This window comes from Betta splendens, chromosome 12 (genome assembly GCF_900634795.4).
Source record: "Betta splendens chromosome 12, fBetSpl5.4, whole genome shotgun sequence".
Lineage (NCBI taxonomy): Eukaryota > Metazoa > Chordata > Actinopteri > Anabantiformes > Osphronemidae > Betta > Betta splendens.
The window spans coordinates 13567611-13594038 of record NC_040892.2 but is presented as its reverse complement, the minus strand read 5'-3'; the positions used below and the strand labels follow the sequence as shown (position 1 = coordinate 13594038).

Below are 26428 nucleotides of genomic sequence, written 5' to 3'. Positions count from 1 at the left end.
GCAGTCAATACAAAAATAGGTTTGAGAGCATCAAAACACAACACAAAACACCCACAAACCGAAAAAATGACAAAAGATTTGTTTTAATTTGAAATCTGTAATACTTAGATCACTACATAAAAAAATGACATTTTAGAGAAACTTCTCAACTGACATGATTGTTGTCACCCTTTTCCCAATAACTCAAATCAGTGTGTAATACAAAAAACAGCAATGCTATAAAAATGGGATTGTCTGTTACTCTAAAACAGGGAACACAGTCGGGCCTACAGCTGTTTGCAGCACTGCACTGTAAATCCATTTTGCATCTGAACAAAAGAAGCAGTTTGAAATAACTTCGCAATCTGTGATATTTATCTGGCACATCTGTATCAGTGAAGTTAGACACACATGCTTATTAGCCATGTTCACATCCTCCCTAGGTCGCAAAAAAGCAAAAGTTACTTTCTTGGACTGTCTGGTCCTTTCACAAATATGAGTAACTAATGGTTTTGTGCTTTGTGTCATTACAGCATGTTTTAAGGTTTACTTTTTCACACGTCCAATTTAGGATTAAGTGGTTTCCTGTAGTTCTAGTCTAATGGTCAGAACTTTATATTTCTTCCCTCATTTCTTGCGATGACATCAGCACTTCAAGGCACTTGAAATTAATCTGCCTCCCAATAAACCTACGGGGGAGTCGTGTGATTGCAGATTTCTTTGAGGAGACTTGGCATGAGAAGAAAAATGACACAGTGTCTGACGTCAGAACATTAGACTTAAGAGCGCTGGGAGCTGGTGCGGCGTTGGTAGGAAACAGAACTTTGGAAACACTTCGCTACATACCACTACTACAACTGAAGTCACGTGATAGCTCCTGTTTGTCTCTTACTTACATCATTTCATTCTAATATACATTTTGTTTAACATTGGATACACCACAATTTACCTTAAATATTCTATTTTTAAATTTTATTAGTTTTTCCCCAAAATGATCAGCAAAAGGTAAAAGTGCCGCTGTTAGCCAAACCTGCATAGGACAGGTTGCAAGCAAGGTTAAAATGCTAAAAACAACAGCCTAAACGTTTCTCGTTTTTCACTGAAGTTTAACAAGAGAACAGTAGAAAAGTCTCCTGGTATTTCTCTCCCTCACAAATAATTAGCAGTGCATGTTGAGGGTTCTGGTAGAACATAACAGGCACAAACTTAGCTGTGTGTTAGTGGAGAAAATAGAACCAAAAAACAAAGACAGAGACTCAAAAAATATTTATATACACTGACCGTGTATGAAGGTTTTCTGTGAAACAACAGAAGTATCTGACGTTACAGCTCAAACAACAGTTATGTTGAGTTCCGTCTCCTTGTAGCATTGTCATGTGCCACCACTTCCTGGTTTCCCGTCTTACAGCTCTGTGTCTTTGTATTTCTGGGGATTGTAGTATCCCCTCTTTGTCTGCTCTGCCAGCTGTCTGCGGTACTCCGCCTCGCTGTCCTCGTGTGAGTACGGAGGCCTGGATGCAGTCTGTGGCTCGGCGTTTGAGCTGGAATTGATCAGACACAGACAGCAGAGAACCAGCAGTTTAGCTTTGTCTGACTTTGACTGATAATGTAAGATAAATGTAATTTAATCAAAACAGTGATAACCTGAAGGTGAAGTCCTGATAAGTTATACACGATATAACATAAATTAGACAGTATGCAGGTTCCACTGTACAATTAAAAATAAGCAAGGCCAAGTACTGTACCAATACCAAATGTCTCTGAATGAAGTGTGATGCTCTCACCCTATTGGCTGAGGACGGTTAAGATTGGGTTTTGGCAGTTTCACTGGGATGGCGTAGATGTCTGGATGCTTCTGAGCAATCTCCAACTGTAGACAGGACCCAGATGTCACAATTGATACACATTAGGTGGAATCAACAAACCTAATACTACGTACCCTAGCGTTTTCTGCCTCCTGCAGCTCCAGGAGCCTTTGGGCTCGTGCCAGGTGATCCATCTTCTCAAAAGCTTTAATCTGAGAGAAACAAAGATGTGTTTAAAGTTGAGTATTTTAATATTATTCTATAATGAATTCAATATTCTTGTGAAGAGATGCTTATGGGAGAGTTCATGACATAAAAAGCATAGAGCACCACTGTGATGGGTGACGGGTGAGTTATCATGGGTTATGAACATGCGTACACGGAGTTACCTGGTCACCCATTCTCTATTTCAGATTAGAAGAAAAGAAAATGACAAAAAAGTGTTATAAATATATTGTATAATAGCAACAGTAACGTATGTTGACACAAGAATGTCTGAGGAAAAAAAAAGAAGAAAAGCAGTTGTTATGTATGGAAAAAACAAAAGCCATGACTCACTTTGCCAAGGAAAGACTTGTTTGCAGGGTCGTCTTCCTCCTTGCCCTGCTCCTCTGCCGGTTGGTTCAGGCGGGTGACACTGGGCTTTAGGGCCACAGGAGGGGGAAGTGGCCTGTTTCCCAGCGCTACGTCACTGCTGATGGTGCTACTAGAATGTGAGTCAAAACTTCGTGCTGACTCGGTCCGCGCGGTCTGACCACGGACCTGTCAGAGAAAAGAACTGATTCGTTTAGTCCATGTGGAACAATGTGTTGACACAGATGACCTCACAAATTATTGTACATCCATCTACAGAGAAAAAAAAGCATATTTCTCCTTCATAATTAAACAATGTGAGGCACTGAAAATGTCTACGAGTGGACAGAGAAAGGACACAACACTTAAGGACTGTGGACGTTTGGGGTAAAGTGTTATAGTGCTTACCTTTGGGGGTTCAGGGACAAAAGAAGGGGGAGGGGTGGGCTCTCTGTGGAGCACCTCTCTGCTCCCTGACCGCTTGATGCGAGCCCGGGGTTCAGGGTGAGGTTTCTACACACAGTGGAGGTTAGTCAGGGTTTGATTATGCCAGCACACATGAACAATGAGCATGGGTGAGTGTTATCTTGAATGTGTGACGGGGTCAACAGTATTTTGTCTTGTCATGCGCACCTCATCTTGTAGCACGGGCTCAGACGATCGACTGATGGCCGACACGGTCTGGGGTTCATCTAAGGGCTCGTCCAGCTCATTGTCGGTATAAGCCCCGCCTTCATCCGCGGTGTCGTCGTAGTCGCTGTTGAGGCGGCTGTCCATGCTCAGGTAGTCCGCGCTCATGGCTGACAGGTACGACATGCTGTCCTCTTGGAGATCCAGGTCCTCCTCTGAACCGTCCAGCTGAAAAGAGGAGGTGATAAAAAAAAGGCTATTCATACACCCCAGTAAGAGTCACTGTGAGGTCTAGAAATGATGAAATCTAAACAGTGTGGTTCACATAGAGAACCAGGACTCACCTTGCCCTCACACACCCACACGGCTCTGTCCTGCTGTTCACGAACTTTATCTTTCACGCTGCCATACCACGCATCGTTGGCCGAGTTCAGATCAATCGTTGCTACATAAAACGAACAAAACCATAAGCTACTGGGCAATCAATCCTCTTAGCAGGTCTCAACATGTATGTTATACTGTAAATATAAGCCCTACTTTGAGCTCAGCTTTTTTCATTTACTGTATCTCAACATATTTATCTTTTTCTTTTTTTTCTTTTTCTTTTTTCTTTTTCTTTTTCTTTCTTTCTGAAGGATGTTGCCTTGACAACCTCATTCTAAGCAAAATGTACCAGTGAAGAGGTGAGAGCAGGTCTTCCTCAGCTTCACAGCCTGCTCGTACAGTTTGCGGGCGCTGCGGCTGGATCCAGGCAGGAGGCGGTTTCTCATGGTCTTGACACCTTGCTTGGAATCTGGGTTGAGGAAGAGGACAATGGGATACCACTGGGTGTAGTTCAAAGTGTCCACAGCTTTTGGAGTCACATCCAGCAGAGCGTGGTGGTCCTGATGAAACAGAGGGAACAAGTCAAGTTTTAAATCTTGTTACAGCACTTCCATAACGCTAAAGACTATTCTATTACAGCTTACTTGTTCAATGATTTGTCGGATGGTGTTCAGTCTCACCACTCCGGAGGATTTCTCACTCCCTGCATCTTTGGGCTCAGTCTCTGAAATAGGTGAGAAGAAAAATACGTGCATGTTGATACCATTTTAGAGACATCTATGCACCTACATGCCCAATGATATTTATCTTTAAATATGCTGCTGCACCAAATCACCAAAACAAACTCCAATATGATGGAACCTTCATTGTACATTGCAATAAACGAGTTTCTGCTTCTGAGAAGCTACACAACACAATAGTTTTGATGATGATGTAGGAACTTACTAGCAATGATAAACTCGTTTGGCATTTCATTGGCCAGTTTTTCATTCACTGCATCAGAAATGGGCCCAAAGATCACCACAGGTCTCTTGAATCCAGCTGACCAAAACACATCAAATAATACAAGCAAATTAGATACAAACAAAAGAATGTCACATTAAACTGCATCATGGCTAAAAAATACCTTTCTTCAGTTACAGTACCTTCACGTAAGACAACTCTCTCGTAAGCGGGAAATTTGGTGGTGACTGGAGCAGCAGTCAGATCCTCTCGGCTCTTGCGGAGATCTTTTTTCTTTGCCGCTCTTTGACCTCTCAGCCTCCAGAAATCTCCTCTGTCATTGCCTGCTGCAGCCCGAGCAGCATTCTGCACATTGGCAATTTGCTCTGCTCTGTGAGATGTAATGTGAAAAGAATTCCAACATATAGTATGCTGATTGTCTTGTATGCACTATATCTGACCATGCTGCAGTAATAAACATTAAGTTACAAACAAGCTGACAAGCAAACTATATATCCTATTAATGACACTATGACCTTATAGACAAAACTTTCAATTCAAAAATGATTCACTTGCATCATCATGTGCATGCACCAACCCCAAACACACCTGCTCTTGTTAGGGATGATTCCTTTCTCCAGCAGCTGGTTGTCTGTGCCAGTGCGAATGGCCAGCCAGTTTCCCAGTTTGCCATCGTAAAGTGTGTCTGTAACTTTGAAGATCTGTCCTCTGGAGAAAGAAAGGCCCTGTGCCGACTCCTTCTCATACTCAAAATGCGTCCTGATGAAGAAGGAGTCGCCTCTGCCGGAGGCCATGATGTCCTTGTACACTAAGGAGGAGAATAGATTAATGAACATTGTACTGGGCCTGCAGTTTATCCGGGTTTATTATTTTAAGAAATCATAACTTGTATTTGTGTTTTAAGCAGCAGCAGTACCATCTGGGTTGCTCTGGGCAAGAATGGTGACATCATCTCCTTTAGGGATGTCCAGAAGGTAAAGGACTGCATCCTCACGCACCATACCTCTAAAGTCCATGTTGTTCACCTGGGACACAAAACAGGAAGTGTTGTCAGAGTTACAAAATTAAACATGCGCAAGGCAATTGATAACTGGAACTACATAAACACAATATCTGTAACAGACCACTGGGAATGACATTGGGTTCTTATCTACTGTACCCATAAGTTAATATAATAAACTTAATTAAAATAATATATAACCTTATTTATTTTAGTTGCATTATTCACATTTCAAGCATTGATGCAGGGCCTGTGTAAACCTACAGTGTATCCTGATTAACACTTGTCATTTATAATATATTATAATATAATATTATCTAAAAAGAATTCTGACTTTGACAATCTGATCTCCTGTGCAGAGACCCTCCTGCTCAGCTGCACTGTCCTCCTGAACACCAGCGACAAAGATGCCGACATCGTTTCCTCCCGCCAGCCTCAGGCCTACGCTCTCACCCTTCTGGAATTTCACCATCACGGTGTCTGGCCTGTACACAAGTAAAATGGGGTTTAGGGATCCAAAGAAGAAATCATGACAAAATAGATGAAAACAAACTGACCCATATATTTCCTGGTCCTCCAAGCTTGGTTTAAGTGGCACCTTAGGAGTTAGCACCTTTGGAGCATGAGTCTTTGGGGCCACGATGACTGATGGTACTGCATACGCCCCCCCCCCACACACAAAGCATAATGTTTTAAAACATAAAAAAAAGGAACTGTATCTTACGGTATTCTGAAGGACAGGTAGTGTTACCTGGTGGGGTTTCTGATCGTGGCTCCTCCCTCTCCGCGTTCACACTGGGTGTGTTTTCTGACGGTTTGTCAAGACCTCTGAACGGTGTTGGCAAGGCGCCCATTTTCGCCAGCCTGTTAGGTGGGTCCTCTCTGATAATTTCACAAACTCATGTATCACAATATGTAGAAATCAAACAAACAAATGAAGAACTCCCAAAACTCCCCAAACCTGATTTTGTTTTGTTAATACATTAAAAAACAAAATCTTCCTCAGTCCAACATTTAATATCACACTTTTGATTTAATTTGGTGTAATGGCCCATCCACTAAGCATCAAATCTACATAATCCTACATTATCCTGATTTGTTTATGCTGCATTTAACAACCTACAGATAATAAGATGTTTACTGTGCACTGGATTCATTTCTTTTATTGCTTCACCTATTAAAGGACAGTTTTCATTCATAAAATTTGCTCAGAAGTGTAAAGATAAACATTAAAGCTGTGGGGTATTCTTCACTGTATTTCTGTCAATCCTAAACACATTTAAGCCTAATGGTTAAGTCATTAGATTGAGGAAATAGCTTGTTTCTGTAGTTGAGTGTGTAATGACGGCTTACCTGGGCTTTTCCCTAAGCCTTTCATTGGAAGAGTGGGAGGAGAGGTCGGAGTGGTGGCCCCGCCTATCATCCTGTGGAGAGTAGGAGCGGTATGACTCGATCTCCGAGATATCTAAAACATGAAACAAAAATAATAGAATGATTCTGAAGGAACACACACACTATTGGTTTTGTTATAGCATCACATTTAGTTAAAGAAATCTAATAAATACTAATAGGAATAAAATGCCAGAATAAATAACAGCTGTTTTAGACAAAGGGTCACATCATTACTGGAGGTTTAGCATTCTAGGTCTATCCACATCACAGGCTTCTTAAACATGAATATGAAAACTAAAACAAAGACATTTAAACTTGGACATGCTTGTCTATGTCCATGCTTTCTAGTAGAGCAGAGTCATTATGTGTAATAGCAGGATTATGACAGGGGATCACCCTGGCAAATGTAACACACACACACACACACACACACACACACACACACACACACACACACACACACACACACACACACACACACACACACACACACACACACACACACACACACACACACACACACACACACACACACACACACACACACACACACACACACACACACACACACAACTTCTGGCTATTTCCCCATTCCGGCAAACATTTGGTGGTGACAATCCACTTACACCACTTAGCTAGATTGGTTGAAACGAACAGCACACCAGCTGGTCATGTGACAATAAAAACAGGTATAAAGAGAGTAAGTAACAGCAAAGGAATGGGATATTGAATCTCTGGTTATATCAATATCATGGTGCTATTTCCTGCTTTAAGTATTTCTGCATGTTTAGTGATACTAAAATAAAACTAAAAACTGAAAGTGAGAGTAAAATCTTTATTTGTGAATGGAAACAGTTCTAAAGAACAACAAGTTCACAGCCGATTCATATAAAATTCACATGCAGCAGGTTGTTGATGGCGGCCAAGGTTTGCCTCTACACTGGGTAGGACTTGCTGCTTTTCAGTTTCGACTGTCTCTCACCATCAAGCTCTGAGTCGCTGTCGACCATCGGAGGGACTCGGATCAGCACCTGCCGACGGTCTCTCTGCACTACAAGCTGCAACTTCCCACGAGATTTCTCAATCAGCTTTCCTGCATCGCTGAGAGAGAGGTTTTCTGTCACCGTACCATTAATCTGACAGAAAGAAACGGGAGATTAGAAGACATTATGAAAGCAGGCTGGAGTTGAGCTACACCAAGGAATAGAGAAGAAACAGTTTTCATTTAACGTTTCTGTGTTGTAATATTACCTTTAGTATAATGTCTCCTTCTTGCAGGTTCCCATCCCTGCTGGCAAGACCTGTGTTGGTCATCTCTTTGATGAAGAGCTGACTGCCCAGACGAAGACCATACTCTGAAAAGATGGCCAGAAATTAAAATTTTTGATTGACACTTACACGAAAAACAGAGACATCAAGACTGTATGTCCAAAGTAGGATCCAAAGCGTTTTACACTACTTCTCATTCACCCATTCACACTCACATTCACTCACTGATGCCAGAATATATAATACAGAAGTGTTCAGCTGGTAATGACACATCACTAGTAAAAAATATGTAAAACAATGTTCCTCACCATCGTTGGGTCTGTTCTTGAGAAGCACCACATTCACTGGTTTCTCTAGTGGCTCCAGGTCCCGAGCAGGGCGTGACAGAGGGATGGGCATGGGGGCAGGTGAAGGTGAATGGTCCAGGCGGTCCCTGCTCCCACTTCGCTTTGGCGCGTCATCATACTTCCTCTGGTCACTCGAGATGCGTTCACTTCCCCGTTCTAAGCTGGGATCACGCCTGTAGCGCAGGTCAGGGCTGTTGTTGCGATCCAGGGTTCGCTCGCTGCGGTAACGCCTGTCCGGGCTGTAGTCCCGGTCCAGGGTTCGTTCACTGCGGTACCGCCGGTCAGGACTGCGGTCTCGGTCTAATGCGCGCTCACTACGATATCTTCTGTCTGGGCTGTAGTCATGGCCGAGCATGTTTTCCTTCCTGTAGCGGTTATCTGGGCTGCGCTCTCTGTCTATAGTGCGACCTCTGCTGCCATCTCTCCTGTATTGCCGGTCTGGACTGAGATCTCTATCCATGCTCCTGCCCCGTTCCCGCCGATCATAGTCTCTGTCATAGTCGCGCTCTCGTGTTTGATAGCCAGAATCCATGTAACCTCCCATGCCTCGTTCCCTCTCTGGGTCCGGTCCACCGCCACTTCGGGCGCTGTACACACTGCGGCGGTCCTGCTCATAGTTGTAATCATCATTGTAGTCGTTACTGAAGACTCGGTCATCAGGTGATGGGGGGCGGTTCAGCAGATTTACTGGAACCTTCCTGGGCCTCTTAACTGTCTGTTTAAAATTTATTTTGAAATGTAATTAATCGAGAGTTTTGTCTTTGAGATGAAAACAATTAGTAATGAATAAAAAAATTAAGTATTAATAGTGTAACTTTAACAGTCGTTACTTACAATTTTTGCAACTTTGCCACATTTCCTGAGGGTCTGGACAGCGAAGGAGTGAACGGCCCCCTCCATGGCGGTGGCATTTACCTGAATGACCCGGTCATTCTCACTAAACACATACATACACTTAGATGAGCTAAACATGCTCAATTTAAATTCATTAAGAAGGAAAAGATATCATTACAAAAGGTCACATTAGACTGCTACCTACAATAATAACCCTTCAGCAGGTCCTCCCTGCAACACATCAGACACCACAATTGAAGTCTCGCCAGTTTCCTCATTTGGGTTGTCTCGGCCCCCTGACACTGCAAGGCCAAAGCCCATTTTTGGATCCTGATAACAGAAAAAGAAAACAAATAAATCATGTAGAGTCTCTACTCCAGGGCGCATCGTCTATTTATTTTGTGTTTGTGTGTGTTTGTGTGCGCTCCTGCAATCCAGTAAAATGTGGTGTGTGTCAGCTCCTGCTGTATAATCATTGTATATGTACATATACATAGTGATTAAAGGGATTTTGCCTCCAAAAGGTTATTACAGTTGTGTGTTTATTACAGTTTCCTCATTTATCTCATTCACCGCTATCTACTGTCTTGCGTATGTGATTAACAATCACATTAATCCTTGGTACCACAATGCCAAATGTGTATTTGAACTTATTATCTAACGTTGCACACTTTACGGTGTGTGACTTTAGGTCTTCATTGAAGGAATGATTGACTGACTCTATATGTTTTGGCATTGTAGTTATTCTACCTGCCACTGCTCTAGTTTAGATGAGATTAAGTCAGAGATTTGATGACCGTCTCTCTTTATCCCCACCCTTCCATCTGTACTTAAAAAAAAAAAAAAAATCCACAATCCACCAGTGCCCTCTGTCTCTAGCAGATGGCTGTGGAGGCAAAGGGAGGGAGAAATTGTGAGCAGAGAAAGAAAAATAAAGAAAATTGACACACAGACAATCTCTTCTATGTTGTTATAAAAATTGCAACGTGTTATTAAAGTGTATTTTTTCAGCACCCCCCAAAAAACAGGAAATCGAAGGAACCACCCACTGGTATATGGGGTTTATACGTGAATATTCATCCAAACCCTCTCTCGCCTCTGTGTCACATTACTTGTTACAACTGCCAGGCACTGTTAATACAATATCAAGTATTGTTGTGATTGCACAATTAAAGCGGTTTTATTCTCCTACACATTAACATTGGGGTTTTGCAATGACTATCCGATTCAATAAAGATTGACAAAGATTGGTATAGTACCAGGTCTCATACGAGTGCAGAAGCAGAGCGGGACATCTGTGTTAGGTTGAGAGTCAGGGGTCATACGCCTGCAGGAGAAAACCTCTCTGCACTAAATCTGCTACTTTGGCTTTAGTGAACCACTGCACGAGACAATGAGCTCATCCTGGCGATTACCTAAGCTCAACTGGTTTCCTCTGCTCACACAGCCATGCACGTGTTTAACTTCGACAACAGTGGAACACTTGCTTCATTTCAGTAATGTTGAGATGTGACCCAAATGTAACATCATGTGAAATGTAGTGTACTGACAGATGAGACAGCTTTTTACATTTAAAAAAACTTCATCTAAACCAGTCACATTTGTTTTTTACTGTGTACATTTATTCAGACTTTCATTCACACTGAACTATATTTTACGCATGTGCTGTCTAAAAGCTGATCCGCATCATCTGCTTGTGTTCAACTAATAACCAAAATGCATTCGCCATGAACTAGCGGGTGTGACAGCCTGGGTTTATGGATAAAATGAAAACACTGCAAATGAGATGAGGTCTGCTGTGCTAGGTGCAGATGGACTCACCCTGTGCAGGGTCACAGTGTACTGCTCCCACACAGTCTCCTCCATGACCGGATTCTGTAGAAAAACCAAAGATTACCATAGTCAGGTTCGTTTCAAAGAACAGATGAATAAAGTATTACATGATGTTGAATAAAGTATTACATGATGTAACAAAGTTATTTAGCCCACAGTATAATTGCACAACTAGTGTAGTAGCATGACCCTAATGACAGAACCTATTGTTTGCAATGGATTTGATGAAGTAACTTCTGATTGTTCTGACTTTTTTGAATTAAAAATTGACAACACCTATACACCTTCAATATAAAATAGGGGTTATAAACTGTAACAAACATCACAAAAGCTTCTTTCAGTTAACAAAAATATATAGTAAACTCATTTTCATTTAACGGTACAAGTCCTTAATTAGTCCCAACAACACGTTAGCCACAATGAACCAATGTGTTGGACACTGAAGCTGGAGATGTAACATCTGCATTAGAAAACTGCATTAAATATTAAATTTTAGGTTTTAACTTTAAAAATGTAAATCAAAAAAATGATTAAGTGTTTTCTGTCCATCTGTCATAATCAAGTACAATCTGACCAAGTAAAAACTAATAATCCAAAACACAGAAATCCAACAATTTTTTACCAATTTACCACATGACATTACCATTATTCTTTAACATGGGCAAATTCTTCAGATCCTAATTGATTAACAGTAGCAGCTGACTACAATTCTGAAAAAAAAAAAAAGTGTACAGAAACTTGACTGACATCAACATCACAGACACAGATTACAGTCAGAACCAGTCAGGTCCAGCTCCCACAGATCTGATTTGAGCCCTGCCAGCAGAATTGCACTCACAAGTCCCTGCAGGATGCGTATGGTCTTGACGGCATGGGCCCATTTCCTGTGCAGGCTGAGAACGGTCTTCATCGTTGGCTCTCTCCGTTTACCCCTATCTGCGTCTTTCCCTGTTCACCGCCAGCGGTGCTCTGGCAGACTGATGTGCGCCACAGCCTTCTCCATGGCCACAGCTGCACAACCACCAGCAGCTCTCTCCCTGCATCTGCCCGCCTGCCTGCCTTTGACGTAAGAGAGATTCTGCTGGCCTACATTCAGCACAAATCCCACCGTCTGCAGACAGTGTAAACATACAGACACACCAACTCCTGCACAAGAATGAGGTGATTAAACACCGGCATCTGCATTCACAAATACACTGCACAACAGACCCTATGATTTAAAGAAGTTTTTGAAGTGAGTTGCATATGTACAAAGACCAAAAACACCCCGTTTTTACATTTTAAGGTTAGGATTTAAATTGTTGGTTTCTGAGAGCTAAAGTGGAAAGAATCTCTGTCCCACTGACATCTCAGGTCCAGGCTTAGTGAAACAGGAACATGACTCAGCTGGCAGCATAACCATCGTAACCCCAGTTTTTTGATCTTCTGGCCTACAAGGGAAAAACCAGATGGCCAGAAGCAGGAACAGAGGCTGTAGGACTGAGTCCATGGAAGAGGACAACCATTGCTTGCAGAGTACACAATAGTTTTTTGTAACACAATTTAAAATAGCTATTTAGACTTTAACTCAGTGGAAAAAGAAATAATTCTTCCCCAAAAAAAAAAAAACAACACCCAGTTTTCTTTGTACATGTCTGCATTTGGGAGACACTTGTGAATCAAAACAAGAAACTTGTTAACACCGCATGTGTGTGTGTGTATGTGTGTTGGAAAACTATAGGATTAATGTGCATTTTGAAGTCACACTACACCAGGGAATAAGCAAACATCCTTGCATGTGGACAGGGGAAAAAAAGGTCAACTCAAGAGAAATTAACGACTTCAAAGCATCTGATGAAAGTGTTTTGGACAAGGCCAAACCAGCTCAGACCGCATTCTTGTACAATGCAATAGGACTGTGATGGCGGCCAGCAGGCAGGCCCGCTGGATAAGTCATGGTCTCCCGAGTGTTGGCCGTTACATAACCAAATACAAACATATTTCTACTAATGAGAAGAGAGGTTGAAATACTGGGTCAGCCTTGCAGGACATGACTTGGAAAACAAAATTATTTAGGGACAGTGTTTTAATGAAATAGGGAAAAAAGGAAAGCATAGGCACAGAACATTCTGGGAAATACACTGGGATTAAGCCCTTTACAGTTTAAACAAAATAGCAGTTGTGATTTGTTTTGGGTTTTTGTGTTTGCATTAGTGGCTCTAGTATTTGGTCTACCACAAATTCTTACTAATGTGATATGTTTTCATTTTTCAATTTAAGCAGAAAGTCAGCTTACCATGATATTTAATAAAGAAAGACATAAATCCTCAATGAGGGAAGCTGGAAACCTACAGAATGTTTGACACTCCTTCAAAAAATATGCCAATTATCAACTTATTATTATGTGCATTAAAGCACCAATGTCCAGGCTGCAGGAAACAGCATAAAGATGACATACATGTAAAATGTGACCCTTTATTAAACGGTGTTTGAGAATAAAGCTTCACGAATGTTCTAACATAAGACACAAAAACCAGGCTCCATCTACAATCTGAAAAGGTTTCAGCCGTGTGCTGCAGTTCTTGCCCAAAGTTGTAAGGGTGCGCCCCCTACTGGCCACTCCGCGGAGTTACAACATGATGCAGAGGAAACAGTAATACAGTAGAAAACTTGAGAAGTATTAGTTATATTGGCCAAAGGGAATAATTAAGCAGAAGTGCAGAATTAACCATTAGCCAATAGCCATTAACCAGTTATGCGCTATTTAACGTTGATCAACATAAAAACAGACATTATCAGTAGAGCACAAGTCATGAGTGAACTACACTGACCGTTAGCTGCTAACGGTAGCAGGTGCAACAGGTTCGAGCAGGGAACTCCTCAAAAATTAACTCCTAATGCTACATGTCGCAGTAACACTGCGGACAAACTACATAGAAATTCCAACATAAATCGCCTTTTGGGACAACGTTAACTTGAATCCAGCTGGTACTTACGGTGAAATAGTGAGTGGCGTATCTGCTCAGGGAGAGCAGAGCCCCACCATTTACTGGCATCACGCACTTTGAACTGGCTGCGACGGGAGCTTTAAAAACAGACCGGTCCGTCGCTTCCACGCGCAGGTTCCCGAACGAGTTGAAATTTCACAACCAAGGAGTGGAGCTGGCTTCTCTGCCTAACTTAAATGTTTTACTGTCTTCGCCCACTACAAATATTAGGACTTTACATCCAAAGCAAACTTAGCGCCGACCACTCGTAGCCTGGTACAGATTATACCACACGAGAGCGGAGGGGACCGACTGTAACTGCAAGCATCACATATTACACCAAAGTCAAACATCACTATACGCCTTCAACCTACAGAAAAGTCCTTATTTGTACGACTGATTGGTTATGTGTCATTAATAACGGGCGTTAAATTACATAACTTCTGGCTGATCAAAGTTGTCTTGGCGCTCTAATACCTCAGATGGAACCGTCCAACATTCCCATTGATTTTTCAGGGAGCCTGTGAGGGTCCCAGACGACAAACAGATTAAATGCGCTGGGGTTTAGATTAGAGAGAGACTAACTGCCTCTGTGGCAGTAGATAAAGTGCATTGGATATCTTAAATAATACAGTATATATTTAAAAAAACCTGTCTCAGCTATCTACCAATAAAAAACAAAGAGAATGAAAATGGGTTTATTCTCAAGCCTGCTTTGTTAAAATATATCGTAATGAAAAAAAAAACAACAACTACTAAATAAATTCTTTAAAAAAAGTTAAAGGTTGGTTTGAATTCAGTCTGACTCAGAATAAGGGGAGTATAGTATGTGCTGCCTTTCCATAATACTCTTTTTGTAGATCATGTTCCAGTGTCTGAGATCTGTTCAGAAACCTCCTGTGGAAACCAATGCTGACCTCTACTACATAAATCATTGAAGTTGTTACTTGTTTCATGTTAGGATTTGTATTATGTGCGGTTATCATTTAGGTTTGGGTTGGTCTTCAAGGAATTAATGTAGGTCAATGTAAATTCCCCATGGGGTCATAAAAACGAATCTGTGTGTCTATTCAAGCCTGACCTTATTTGGTATTTTATAAGCAAGGATTACATGTAAGAGCTGACTTTTGAACTGCCCAAAATATGTACTTACAATTTCCTTAAAATAAATCACATTTTTATTGAATAATTTTACATCCACATATTTTATTGCAAGGAACTGTTAAATGTTTCAAGTAGAATTCAGGTCAATCAAATAAAACTACTGAGCTATGTGCAATGGGCCTGAAAATAGGCCATACTAATGCAAAACAGCTTCGATGGTCTGAATAATTTGTGCGAGCAAGTCATTAAAACAATGAAGCTTTGGGAACATGACATGTCTCCTTGGTTAATCATCACTATAGATGCAGTCTGGGAAACAGTGAGTCACTAAATCTCATCTCCAAATCACCTATGCTTTAGAGACAGGGTGTTTACAGCTCACTGAGTATTTTTTTGATAAACTAAAAAAAAGCATGCATGTATTTTTTTCCATCTTATCCAAAGATAGGATTATGCTACTGTTTCATAAGATTAAAATTCATGAAATTTTCATCAGGGAAGAAACACAATCATCCGAGTGGCATTAAAGCATGAAAATCACAAAAGCTAGGTGGAGCAGTGACGGTTTCAAACAACACCAGTCTTAAACAGTCAGCGAACCACAGGCTCTAAAGTGGAAGTACAGAAATACATTACTGAAAAAAATATTTAAGCATTGTTTGTATAAACAATAAAAATACAGTTAGCTCAAGTTTTCATGTCATATGATTTAAAACTGCCAGGTCTAGAGAACTAATGCAAAGCCTGCACAATGAAGTTAGCTGAAAAAGTCATATTACAGTTCCTGTAAGTGCAAAATAGGAAACAATGCAAGAGTGTCTCAGTTTTGAGAATAATAATTCTTAAACATATGATAATATAGAAGGTATGTACTATCATAAATAGTGAATATTGAAACATTAGGAATACCTCATGTTTCTAAATTTTGTTTAAGTCTCAGTTACCAACTTATATTTAACTTGGGTTTATCAAATTTAAAGAAGTTGTTACAAGGGCAAATAATGGTGATAAATGATTCACTGTTTTGGTTCATTCAAGCTCTCCTACACACAATGAACACAGACAGTGAAGGAGTCAAAGCCACCGTCTGTTACTGAAATATTTAACAATAATCAAATAAAATTAATATAGAAAAAGTGGCTTTGCAGCTAGTATGTTGATAAATCCAGCAGCGGAGTTAGACAATGACTAAGTAGTCAGGTCTATATTAGCAGCATTTTGCAGTTAAATAGTGTCACAGGCTGAAGTCTTGCTATATTAATTATGCAGTACTAAAAATGCTTTATTAGACTAACATACAGTTTTTAAAACGGGCGCATAACTGAAGACAGACTGGACTTGAACATGGAGACCAAACGGACAGCAGGGACTGTAACTACATACCATCATAATAGCTGAGTAGCTGCGTGAAGAGAGGCGGCGAAGATACAAGTAGTGGGCTTCTCTGGACCAGCAGAACCTGCGGCTGGACTTGAGCAGGTCAGTGCTTGTCTGGTCAGAAACAAGCTGGTCCCTGTGCAAGCAGAGTAAACTGATAACTGATAACCCTTCACTGGATGTATTGCAAGTATGTCTTAGATATATTAATAAAATGATAATAAATAAAATAAAAAATAAATATTCATGCACTTGAGTTAGAGAAGTCATCGCTCTCTATAATGTCATTTGGAGACATATACAGTATGTGAAGTTTTCCTCACACCATGACAACGGATTTAAAAAGCAAGATGTAAATACATTTTCATTCCAACCATTCATTCAACCACAAACATAATTTTTAACTGTCTTTAATTCGTCTGTTCCATAAGCAAATCTGTGTTATTACCTTATTATTAAATTTACCATTAAGCAGTTCAGTCTAGAGTTGTGGCATTTGCCATTAGCTTAGAGACAGTGCTGGATGTGTAGCTTCCAAAACTCAGCGGTCATATGCTATATGACCGCTATATGACCGCAATGGTTTCAATTTAATTCCAAACCAACATATTAAAACTGGGAAATGTGACATATTTTGGTATAGTTTTATTTGACATACGCACACTGTAAATGCTCAGCTCATCCAGCCACATGTAGCTAAAGCTGGAGTCACCTGGGAGTTTAGGCACACACAGATAATAATCACTATAATATCACTAATAATCTGCAGTCTCAATTCACAAGCATCATCTCTGACAGGACACTGGCGCTACAGTAACAGGCCCAAACCTGTGAGTCCCACAAGCTGAAACAACTGACTGAAGTTTCTCAAGCATTCCCACAGAACCAATACAGACACTCACTGCTGTAGAAAGTCAATAGTTTCTCCATGATTAAACATGGTGCCTTCTCAGGATTAAACTCACACTTTGAGCTTTGCAGAAAACAAAAGACAAATATCGCTATCAGTAACACCTGAAACAATGCAGGACAGAATTCACTCCAACACTTGGTTCTAGGGTGGTGCATGGCTGCATTAGCTTATTAGTGGGAGAGCTGAACAGCTCTCACACTATTGATATCTTCGCTCTTTATTAGTGGGAGAGCTGAACAGCTCTCACACTATTGATATCTTCGCTCTTTACTTTTCTTCTTATTTCGCCCCGTTTTTCGGTCGCTTTCATCGTCTCAACGCTTCGTCGTAGAATCGCCGTTCAACTTTCTAAACGTGTGTCGTCTTTAGGGGATGGGGGCTATTACTTTTCACGTTTTCAGCTTTTCAACTTTTAACGTTATTCAACGTTTTTCGTCGTTTTTTTATAATGGTCGTCTATGGGAATCATTGTTCAACTTTTTGTCAACTTGCCTCTTTTCGTCAGCTTCTGTCATCGTCATACTTTGGCGTAGAAACGTCATTTCAACGTCAAAAGCGTCTATCATCTTTCAGCGTTCTCCGTGTAAATCAGCGTCCTCGTATCTTTTATAGTTTTCGACTTGTGAGCGTTTAAATATGGTGTGGTTTTTGTTAAATTTTCAGCTTTTCCATTAGTGTGTATTGGGTCAGTTAGAGTGCGTGATGTCACAGCTACAGTGAGAAGGTGCGCTTTTTTAAGACAGAACTTCTGTCTCTAACTCGTCACTACAGCCACAATTTTTACTCTATCAACATAATTACTTCACTAAATCGTAGTCATACTTGTCTTCTTTCTAATGATGTGTCTGGAAATACCCTCAGACCTATACTTTAGTCGCTATCAACCTCAAAGCGCAGAGAGATCCCGAAATTCTCCCATAGACTCTAATGATAATTTTCGGCAGACGTCTGGGGAGAAAAACAGAGGAGACATATTTTGAAATTGCCACTGTGGCTACAAGCTTTTATCCTCAAACATAAAATTCACACCATTTGCTCATTGAAGCCTTGGGACTTGTAAAATTAAATAATTTTTGTGATAACTATCATGGTTTAGCTGGAACAAGCCTGTTTATACAGGGCGAAACTCTGCTTTTACAGAGCAGAGTGAGCCTGATTTTCCCGCCTTTCGTCTCCATGGCGACGGCGCAGCTGCAGATTTCACTGACAGGTCAAACTGCTGATGCTCAGTGTAGACAGCAGTTCCATGCTTATTACTGATTACTCAACTACACTATTGGATTGTGTAGTAATTAAGCACACACTTCCTCTAAATCCTTTCAAAATAAAAGCAAATAATTAGCTTTAATAGCAATATTTCAACTTTTAGATGGGTAATTATGACTATTTAAAGATAGATTAACAGTTTAGTAATTACCCACACGTGCTTCCTCTACATCCTTTCAAAATAAAAGCACCAATGCCAATTATTAGCTTTAACTGCACTGTTTTTGCCTTTGAATGGGTAATTATGATTATTAATGGGTAATTAAAGACTAATTGACAGTTATGCTATTACCCCCACACATTTCCTCTAAATCCTTTCAAAATAAAAGCACCAATTACAATTTATTACCTTTAATGGCAAGATTGATTAAAAAATTTGTGGTTCTGAATACTTACCAATCGTTAATGGGACTACTTTAGAGTTCAGTAAATAGACACTCAAACTTATTAGGGTGCTTTTATTCTGAAAGGGCTAAATCTAAATCTTTTGCTTTAATAGGGCTATTCTTGCTATTGAATGATAAACTATGACTATCTAATGACTATTTTATAGTTTAGTAATTGCCCACACACAACCTCTAAATCCTTTCAAAATAAAAGCACCAATGTAATTTATTACCTTAAATGGCAAGATTTTCGTTTCTGACTGGTAAATTTCTACTAGTTATTAAACTATTACACAGTTAGGTAATTATTTACAAATACTTTCTTCAAATCAAAAAGATAGTCAGCTTATTTATGATTGTCAACAATGCACCTTGGTCAACTTTTTAATATTTTAAACGTGGTCAACTTTTGAATCATTGTCATCTCTTTAATATTGTCATAGTATGACCTTGGTCATCTTTTTAATCATCATCTTTTTAATCGCCATCTTTTGTCATCGTTTTAATCTTTGTCAACGTTTTCTCGTTTTCATCGTTTTCATCGTTTTGCCGTAGTCAACTTTTTGACGTCAGCAGCTTAATCAGCGTTTGTCATCGTTGCGGCAGCAGATCAGCTCTCCCACGTAATTTCTCGAGAAATTACTTTTTCTAGTTATTACCTAAAAACATGTTATTTTATTCATTATGCTTGTGTGCTCACATTGGCCATATACTAACAATGACACTTGCTTCATGTTAAAAAGCTTCTATTTTATTTCATTGCGGCACCGCCATTCAATAAAAAAGTCTCAGATGAGACTTAGTTCAAAGTGGCGTAGTGGACAGGGGAGCTGGTCTTTCTCAGCACTTGCCAAAGACCAAATAAAACTGATACTGCATCAGAGCCCACACGCAAGATGGACATAGCGTCAGATCACACATCTCATTTTATGACACTACTGCAATTATTTAAAACAGTCTAATAACACTAACTGCCTGGATGGCGAGGGGCAGGGCCGGGTGCAAAGCATCATAGTAAGAAATGATGTTCATCACTTATAGAATGGTGCATTCAGGGCCAATAAAGAATGTACCATCCTCAGCCTTCTCTCAGTGACTACGTGTAAGCAGAAATTAGAATATAATGCAACATCATAACACAAATTCCAAAATGATACTTTTAAATGCACTAAATATAATATAACCTTAGAGGTCACAGGTGATTCTTGAAAAATTAGAACATCATGGAAAACTTCATTTATTTCAGTAATGCAACTTGAAACTAATGCATAAAATAGACTCGTTATATGCAGAGCAAGATAGTTCAAGATGGGATTTGTCAGAATTGAGATTAGAATAGAATATTGAACCTTTTCACAATATTCTAATTTTTTGAGATTGTTTGATTTGGAGTTTTCATTAGCTGTAAAGCATAATCTTAATTATGACAAATCACAACTTGAACTATCTTGTTTAGACTCCATCCATCCATCCATTTTCTAAACCGCTTACTCCCTAATGCGGGGTCACGGGGGTGCTGGAGCCTATCCCAGCTGGCTATGGGCGAGAGGCAGGGTACACCCTGGACGGGTCGCCAGTCCATCGCAGGGCAACACATAGACAGACAACCATTCACTCACACCTACGGGCAATGGAGAGAGTCCAATCAACCTAATGCACATCTTTGGACTGTGGGAGGAAGCCGGAGAACCCGGAGAGAACCCACGCAAGCACGGGGAGAACGTGCAAACTCCACACAGAAAGGGACCAGGGCCGCCTCCGGGAGAACCTCCAGAACCTTCTTGCTGTGAGGCAACAGTGCTACCCACCGCACCACCGTGCCGCCCTTGTTTAGACTCATTACATGCAATCTTATATTAGTTTCACCTTTAAGATGCATTACTGTTTTGTAAGTTTTGCACGATATTCAAATTTTTCGAGTGTCATGTACACATTGGTCTTTTCTGTGAAATCAAATCACAAAGATATTGGACTTTGCACTAACTTTCTAAAAAGTTAAAAAAGTATAATTCCTTTTATCCAAACGAATGCAACATTTTATACTCCATTCTGAAGACACCTTGCCCAAAAGAGGGCAACAGTAGATCGGGTCACCTTAATTCACAGAAAACAAAGTTTTCATATAGGTTTTACTTGTTCATAGTTTCAGAGGAACTGGAACAAGGTTTAAACAAGTCAGCATTTCCCTTGTGGGAAACACTGACATACCATCATAATTTTTTACAGTATCCAAAAGGTTCACTATGAAGTTATGTAATCTCTATAAATATCTACTATAAATAACCAACTGCAGCTCCAACATGGACACACATACTCCACCTATGTCTAAAAGAACACGCACATTCAAAGTAATCAGACTCACCCTGGGGGTCTCCACAGTTTCCTGCCCGGTGGCAGAAGCTCCCGTTTGTTTAGGGGTACGATCCCCATGGCTGCCTGCATAATGGTGATGAACTTCTTAAACTTCATTTTCGAATTTTACAGTAACAAGAGCACACGCTGCACTACTGTGACTGCTGCTACACTTGCATCACCCCTCATACACCAGATGATGCATCCCCACAAATGCTCATCGTGGCTGTAGGCTCGGTGCTCCCGCTTCGGTGTGGCTTCTCCATGACAACGAGCCACAGCTTCAGACTGCAGAGGTCCCCGTGGCGTGGCTACTACGAGTCCTGTCCCCATACGCGGAATCAGACAGATGTGCTTTTGGTTTTCAGGAGCGGAGGAGGATAAAGGCAAAACAAACAGCCACGTTCTGCCAGGCGCTGGGCATGAGAGGCGATGACAGCACGTCACTCTTACATAATTCTGGAGCTTCCCTGGACATTACACTAATGAAAACGCAGGCTCTGCCACCACCATCACTGCTGCCGCTGCTCTGCTGCTGCTGCTTCAGCCACTGGGATAATTGTGGTACTAAGCCCTGACAGATCATGTATGCTCCCCGCCCCTCCCTTCTCCTATAATCCCCCTCTCCAGGCTCAGATTTACGCCCGCACAGATGCACCATCTACTTCACCCTCACATTTTCTCACACTCTTCCACCTGGAAACCGCTTACAGATGTTTATATTGACTAAGCTGTCACAATGTTGATGATGATGCTAATGAACAAACACTTCAATTTTTCCAGACTCCTTTGAAGTGTTCTTTCTCTTTACATTCATTCAGCTGCTTTGCCGTATTCTGAACGAATAAATGAATGAATTTAGCATTTGTCTCGTTCACTGTTTCCATTACGTCTTAGTCTTTTGTATTTTCACAACGTCATAAATAAATAAAAACACTTGAATATGGTGAAACATTAGGTTGTTGTCTTTGTTTCTAAAATAAGTGAATGCTACTGTTAATAGTAACCTCCACATCAAACATGTTAAACATTAATTATACTAATTCAGAACTATATAATATTAAGCTTTAATCTCCATCTTGAAACTTACCATGAACTGTAATATGACAAGTTTGAATCCAAGGCTAAACCTTTATCTCAACTCTCCACTACTGCTTTCTAGTAAAGACATCAACTGAAACAAGGGAACAGAAACTTTGACTGCAACCACCCAATTGCTTTCAATCAGGTCAGTGAGGGGACGCAGATGATAGATGCATCCAGACGTGAAAGCATAGCATAGTAAACCTGACTCAGTTACGCAACTGAACACAGCACTGCATGTAGTTTAGTGTAGTTTAATGGCCGGTAAAGGTCAGGATGTGGTTAAGGCCCGTTAAAAAAAAAAAGGGGGAAAACAGGCGACTGTAGCAAGAAAAACAAGTTCAATAGGATCACGCCTGATCATTTTGCATTCTCAAATCTTTCATTTAATGATAAGTGACATGTTTGACATATTTTTGTGCCTGCTGAACTTCAATAGTGCATCTCCAACTTGTTTTATTTCAAGACCACGCGTCTCTAGGCACACACTCGTGCTGCATCGTCTAAGAGATTAAATGCTTGTTTCTTGTCCTAGAGTCACCAACTGACAGCAGGCTGCTACATCCCTAGAGGTTTCAAATAGATTATTAAACTCTCTGGCTTCTTGATGAAGTGCCAGCCAATGCAAACGCCAGACAGGATTTATATTTCAGCAGCCCGTACGGCTGGATTATGGTTCTGGATGGCCGTGCCATAAGAGCTGCAGCTTTCACTGAGCAGCAGAAATCCCTCAGCACATCAAGGGGGGCTGAGAATACCAGCAGCACGGGGGGAAACACACAAAAATAACGAGTGTCTATTTTTAAAACTGTTGGGTAACGGCAACACAAAGGAAGAAGAAGAAGATGGGTCTTTTAAGTTCACCCTTTGTGTCGTCTTAGTGAGAGTAGTCCAAATTAATAACTGTGAACACACTTATCTTTACACAATATATACACAATAATCTCTCAGAGCACCCTCATCGAGACCTAGTCCAGACAAAAGCCTGTGTATGTGTAAGAAGGCCACATCAACCAGCATAGGCACCAAGAACAACAGGCAAATGGTACACAGTCACACCTGTGCACATCTGTTGTCAGCAAACTAAGTTACAGACCTGTAATATCTAATCAGACTGATAAATTTAAGCAGGTGAGCTGCTGGTTAGCTTAGCTCATCTTAGCACATAGAGTGGGGAGAGAGGAAATAGCTTCATAATAAAAACATACTATTTATCCTCTTTAAAACCTAGTCTTTGTAAAGCCCTACATGGCATTACAACTATCAGTAGTCACCTGCAACATCAGTAATATAATTGCAGAGATTGAACTACACCCTGCACAGTCTGATACGATGGCGAAACAATAGAAACCTGGCTGAAAAAAAAAAGAGAAAAAAAAACACTAGTACTCAATAAAAATGCAAGAGGTATTTAGACATCTAGATGTTTTTCCTCCATCTTTAAATATATGAAATGCTGTAAATGTGGAGAGCAACTAGCCTGCAACTTGGTGCTTTTACTTATTAAAGAGGTTTAATTATGAATGATGTACTCAAAGGGGATCCACTCTTCTCGGGACATGTTTCACTATTTAATTAAATCCAAGAATGCCTTCTATTTTTTCCTCCAGTTTCAATAGGCTCTGCAAACGTAGCTGGGGCCGTTTGGTCATCTTAACTCTTTTACATAAGCAATTTGTGTCGGTGCCCTCTGCCACTTAACCATGGGCCCAAGCCTATTACGCAATCTCCATATGCAATGCATGTGTAAGACAGATGGAGGGACACATGCCACTGACAAATCTGTGATGAGTGTGGTGGGAGGGGAGGGAGGGAGCTTGACAGTAGAGGAACAGATTGTACACATGCATATCACAGGTACGCTCACAAGATAATTATTGCCTAAAAGAGGCAAACTGATGAATTCCTCAAACCTAAAGACTCCTGAAATATGTGCTTCCGCTGATAAAACCAGTCTATATGTCCACATCGCACGTAAGTATATTAGGAATGTGTACTCATTAGTAGTTCCATATTCCTTCATATTCATTCGTAATGGGACAAGATAAACAAATATTCTGCTCAATATTTTAAAATGGGCAAATAATGAATAGAACAAAAATCACTGTGTTATAAAACGGAGAAACAAACGGCATGATTTAGAATGATCATTCAATTAACCAGAAGAAGGTCACAGCTCATCGGTGCTGTGCTTTGGTTAATAAACATGTGTACAGAGATTTACCTCTGTTTAAAACCTTATCATACGCTTCATGGACAATATCTGAAAGCTGCTCACTAACCTCTCTTATTTACACTGGGTCTACCAGCATGCACATGCATAAACACAAAGGACACGGAGGCCTGGGCTCAGAGGAAGTCAAACATGGCGCTTACTTAACAAAAGCGGCCACATTAAAGAGATAATAGGTGACTGTTTCCATAAGTATACTGGCATATTTAATGATTATAGTATAACGCTATAACGCTAGATGTAACTACAAGCTTCCACAGGCAGCTGCACGGAGCTCTAACATGGCAGAGACACGGTGAAAACATGTCGACATCCGGAGGCGAACAACTGGGTCTCTACTCACCAGGTGAGGCTTCCTTTTATTCCCAGCTTCTATGCGACGGCAGCTGAAAAGTCCACACACTGTTAGTGTGACACAGACGACGATGGCGGTAACACGTCGATGATTTCACGTCTTCTGTATTTTGAATTTGTCGGGTCGAACTACAGCTATTTCCTGGTTCTCTCAGGTATGTGGGCGTGGCCTCGAAACTGTAGGTGTGCAGCCGCAGGTCGACTGTGCGGCTGTGTGCTGAAAGGATGCTTTCAAGGTGCGTGGGTGGTTTCAGTCTCCTGACTCAGCCACTTTGTCAACAGAATATTACACACTGATGAATCATTGGACTAAAAACAATTAGAATGGCGGGAAAGAAAAGCTTACTATGAAAGGTAACAAAGTCTGTGTTATTATCTTAGTAATTAACGGATAAGTTATAAATAAAATAACATCACAGAATAATTTTCAAATGTGTTAATCTGAGCCTATTTGACACAATATTTTATCTGACTTACAGAAAAAATACTTTTAAACCTCGTTCTTCATTTTACTTTAGGAATATTTATTAACCACACAGCTTCATACGTACAATATGTGTTCTACCGTTAAGTCATATGCCGTTAACATAGTTATTATAAATCCAACAGAAGGCTGTGATTTTGTCCCAGTCTGCCATTTTGAACCTGTTCAGCCTAAGACCCTGTGGCATGTCTGATTCTAGATATCCTAGACAGTCCTAGAAAGCTCTCTACAATTTGTCATTCTGAAACATGATTCAGGACTAGAATAATCTTCCAACAGCCACTGTGGCATCTGATTAAATGAGTGACATCTGGGATGTGCGTGATGATGAATGACAGATGAAACAAATAAATACACTGTAAATCTTTGATCCCTTGTACTACATGCAAATGTATTGTATTTTTTTTAGCTCCCTGTCACTGCTGAAAGTAAGACTTGACAGTCACGGAGGACGGTTCAACCCCTGGGCTGCCCTCTGTTGTATACTTTGTGTACTGCCAGTCACGGTCAGCAATACAAACAGCTGCAATAGGATCAGTAGTGTGCCTTACTCTTTTCTCCTGTCTTTAGGTGGGACATACAGAAGCAAAGCTAGATATTGAACTACTATTTTTCCTCACCCACTTGCCTTCAGAAATCTCCAGTTAACACCAGGTATAAATGTCACACAATATAGCTGTCATTCAATTAATATACTGTATATGAAAAGTGGATAATTTTTAAGTTTTTTTGACCCCCTTATTCATTTTGGGGGCAAGACATTAAAACCATCTCCTGTTCTTTAAATGTTTAAACTAGAATTATTGGCAGAGCTAAATTAGACTGTACAGGGGTGGCTAGTACAGTGAGTGTTGTTACTTTTGCTCAGTTATCAAAATATGTATAATACATAAATAATATGTGTATTTTTGTAGTTTTGTGTAGTTTATATATTTTTTCTGGTGCTATTAAAAGTTGAACA

The 26428-nt window shown here is 40.5% G+C and overlaps 1 protein-coding gene and 1 long non-coding RNA gene across 12 annotated transcripts; one reads left to right on the top strand and one right to left on the bottom strand.

Annotated features, from left to right (window-relative positions):
- Positions 1 to 64: 64 nt before the first annotated feature.
- tjp2a (tight junction protein 2a (zona occludens 2)) lies at positions 65 to 25155 on the bottom strand. Of its 11 annotated transcripts, none has more exons than XM_055513244.1 (25): positions 24973 to 25155; positions 16403 to 16532; positions 10938 to 10991; positions 9322 to 9446; positions 9117 to 9219; positions 8244 to 8997; positions 7918 to 8021; positions 7649 to 7802; positions 6628 to 6739; positions 6026 to 6156; positions 5832 to 5928; positions 5609 to 5759; positions 5191 to 5299; positions 4863 to 5082; positions 4457 to 4644; positions 4257 to 4352; positions 3956 to 4035; positions 3661 to 3871; positions 3332 to 3432; positions 2991 to 3215; positions 2766 to 2870; positions 2343 to 2546; positions 1919 to 1996; positions 1764 to 1849; positions 65 to 1520 (listed from the first exon to the last, which is right to left on the bottom strand). In XM_055513244.1, the coding sequence occupies exons 2-25, from the start codon at positions 16406 to 16408 to the stop codon at positions 1382 to 1384; spliced, it is 3633 nt and encodes a 1210-aa protein (XP_055369219.1). In that variant the 5' UTR covers positions 16409 to 16532; positions 24973 to 25155; the 3' UTR covers positions 65 to 1381. The 11 variants fall into 11 exon arrangements, with proteins under 11 accessions (XP_055369219.1, XP_029024369.1, XP_055369215.1 ...); XM_029168536.3 differs by lacking the exon at positions 24973 to 25155 and adding an exon at positions 21324 to 21835; XM_055513240.1 differs by lacking the exons at positions 16403 to 16532; positions 24973 to 25155 and adding exons at positions 11788 to 12095; positions 13925 to 14237.
- LOC129604912 (uncharacterized) lies at positions 24640 to 26310 on the top strand. Its single transcript, XR_008696243.1, has 3 exons — positions 24640 to 24975; positions 25139 to 25219; positions 26038 to 26310. It is a non-coding gene; the product is annotated as an uncharacterized LOC129604912 (long non-coding RNA).
- The last annotated feature ends 118 nt before the right edge of the window (positions 26311 to 26428 follow it).

What these genes read in the sequence shown, in the direction of transcription:
- tjp2a (XM_029168536.3), bottom strand. Translation starts at nt 21,430, where the DNA reads ATGAAGTTTAAGAAGTTCATCACCATTATGCAGGCAGCCATGGGGATC. An exon ending in AAGGAGACATTATACTAAAG is followed by an intron (nt 7,803 to 7,917) that starts GTAATATTACAA and finishes TCTTTCTGTCAG; the next exon opens with ATTAATGGTACGGTGACAGA. An exon ending in CTGCTCTCACCTCTTCACTG is followed by an intron (nt 3,433 to 3,660) that starts GTACATTTTGCT and finishes CGTTTTATGTAG; the next exon opens with CAACGATTGATCTGAACTCG.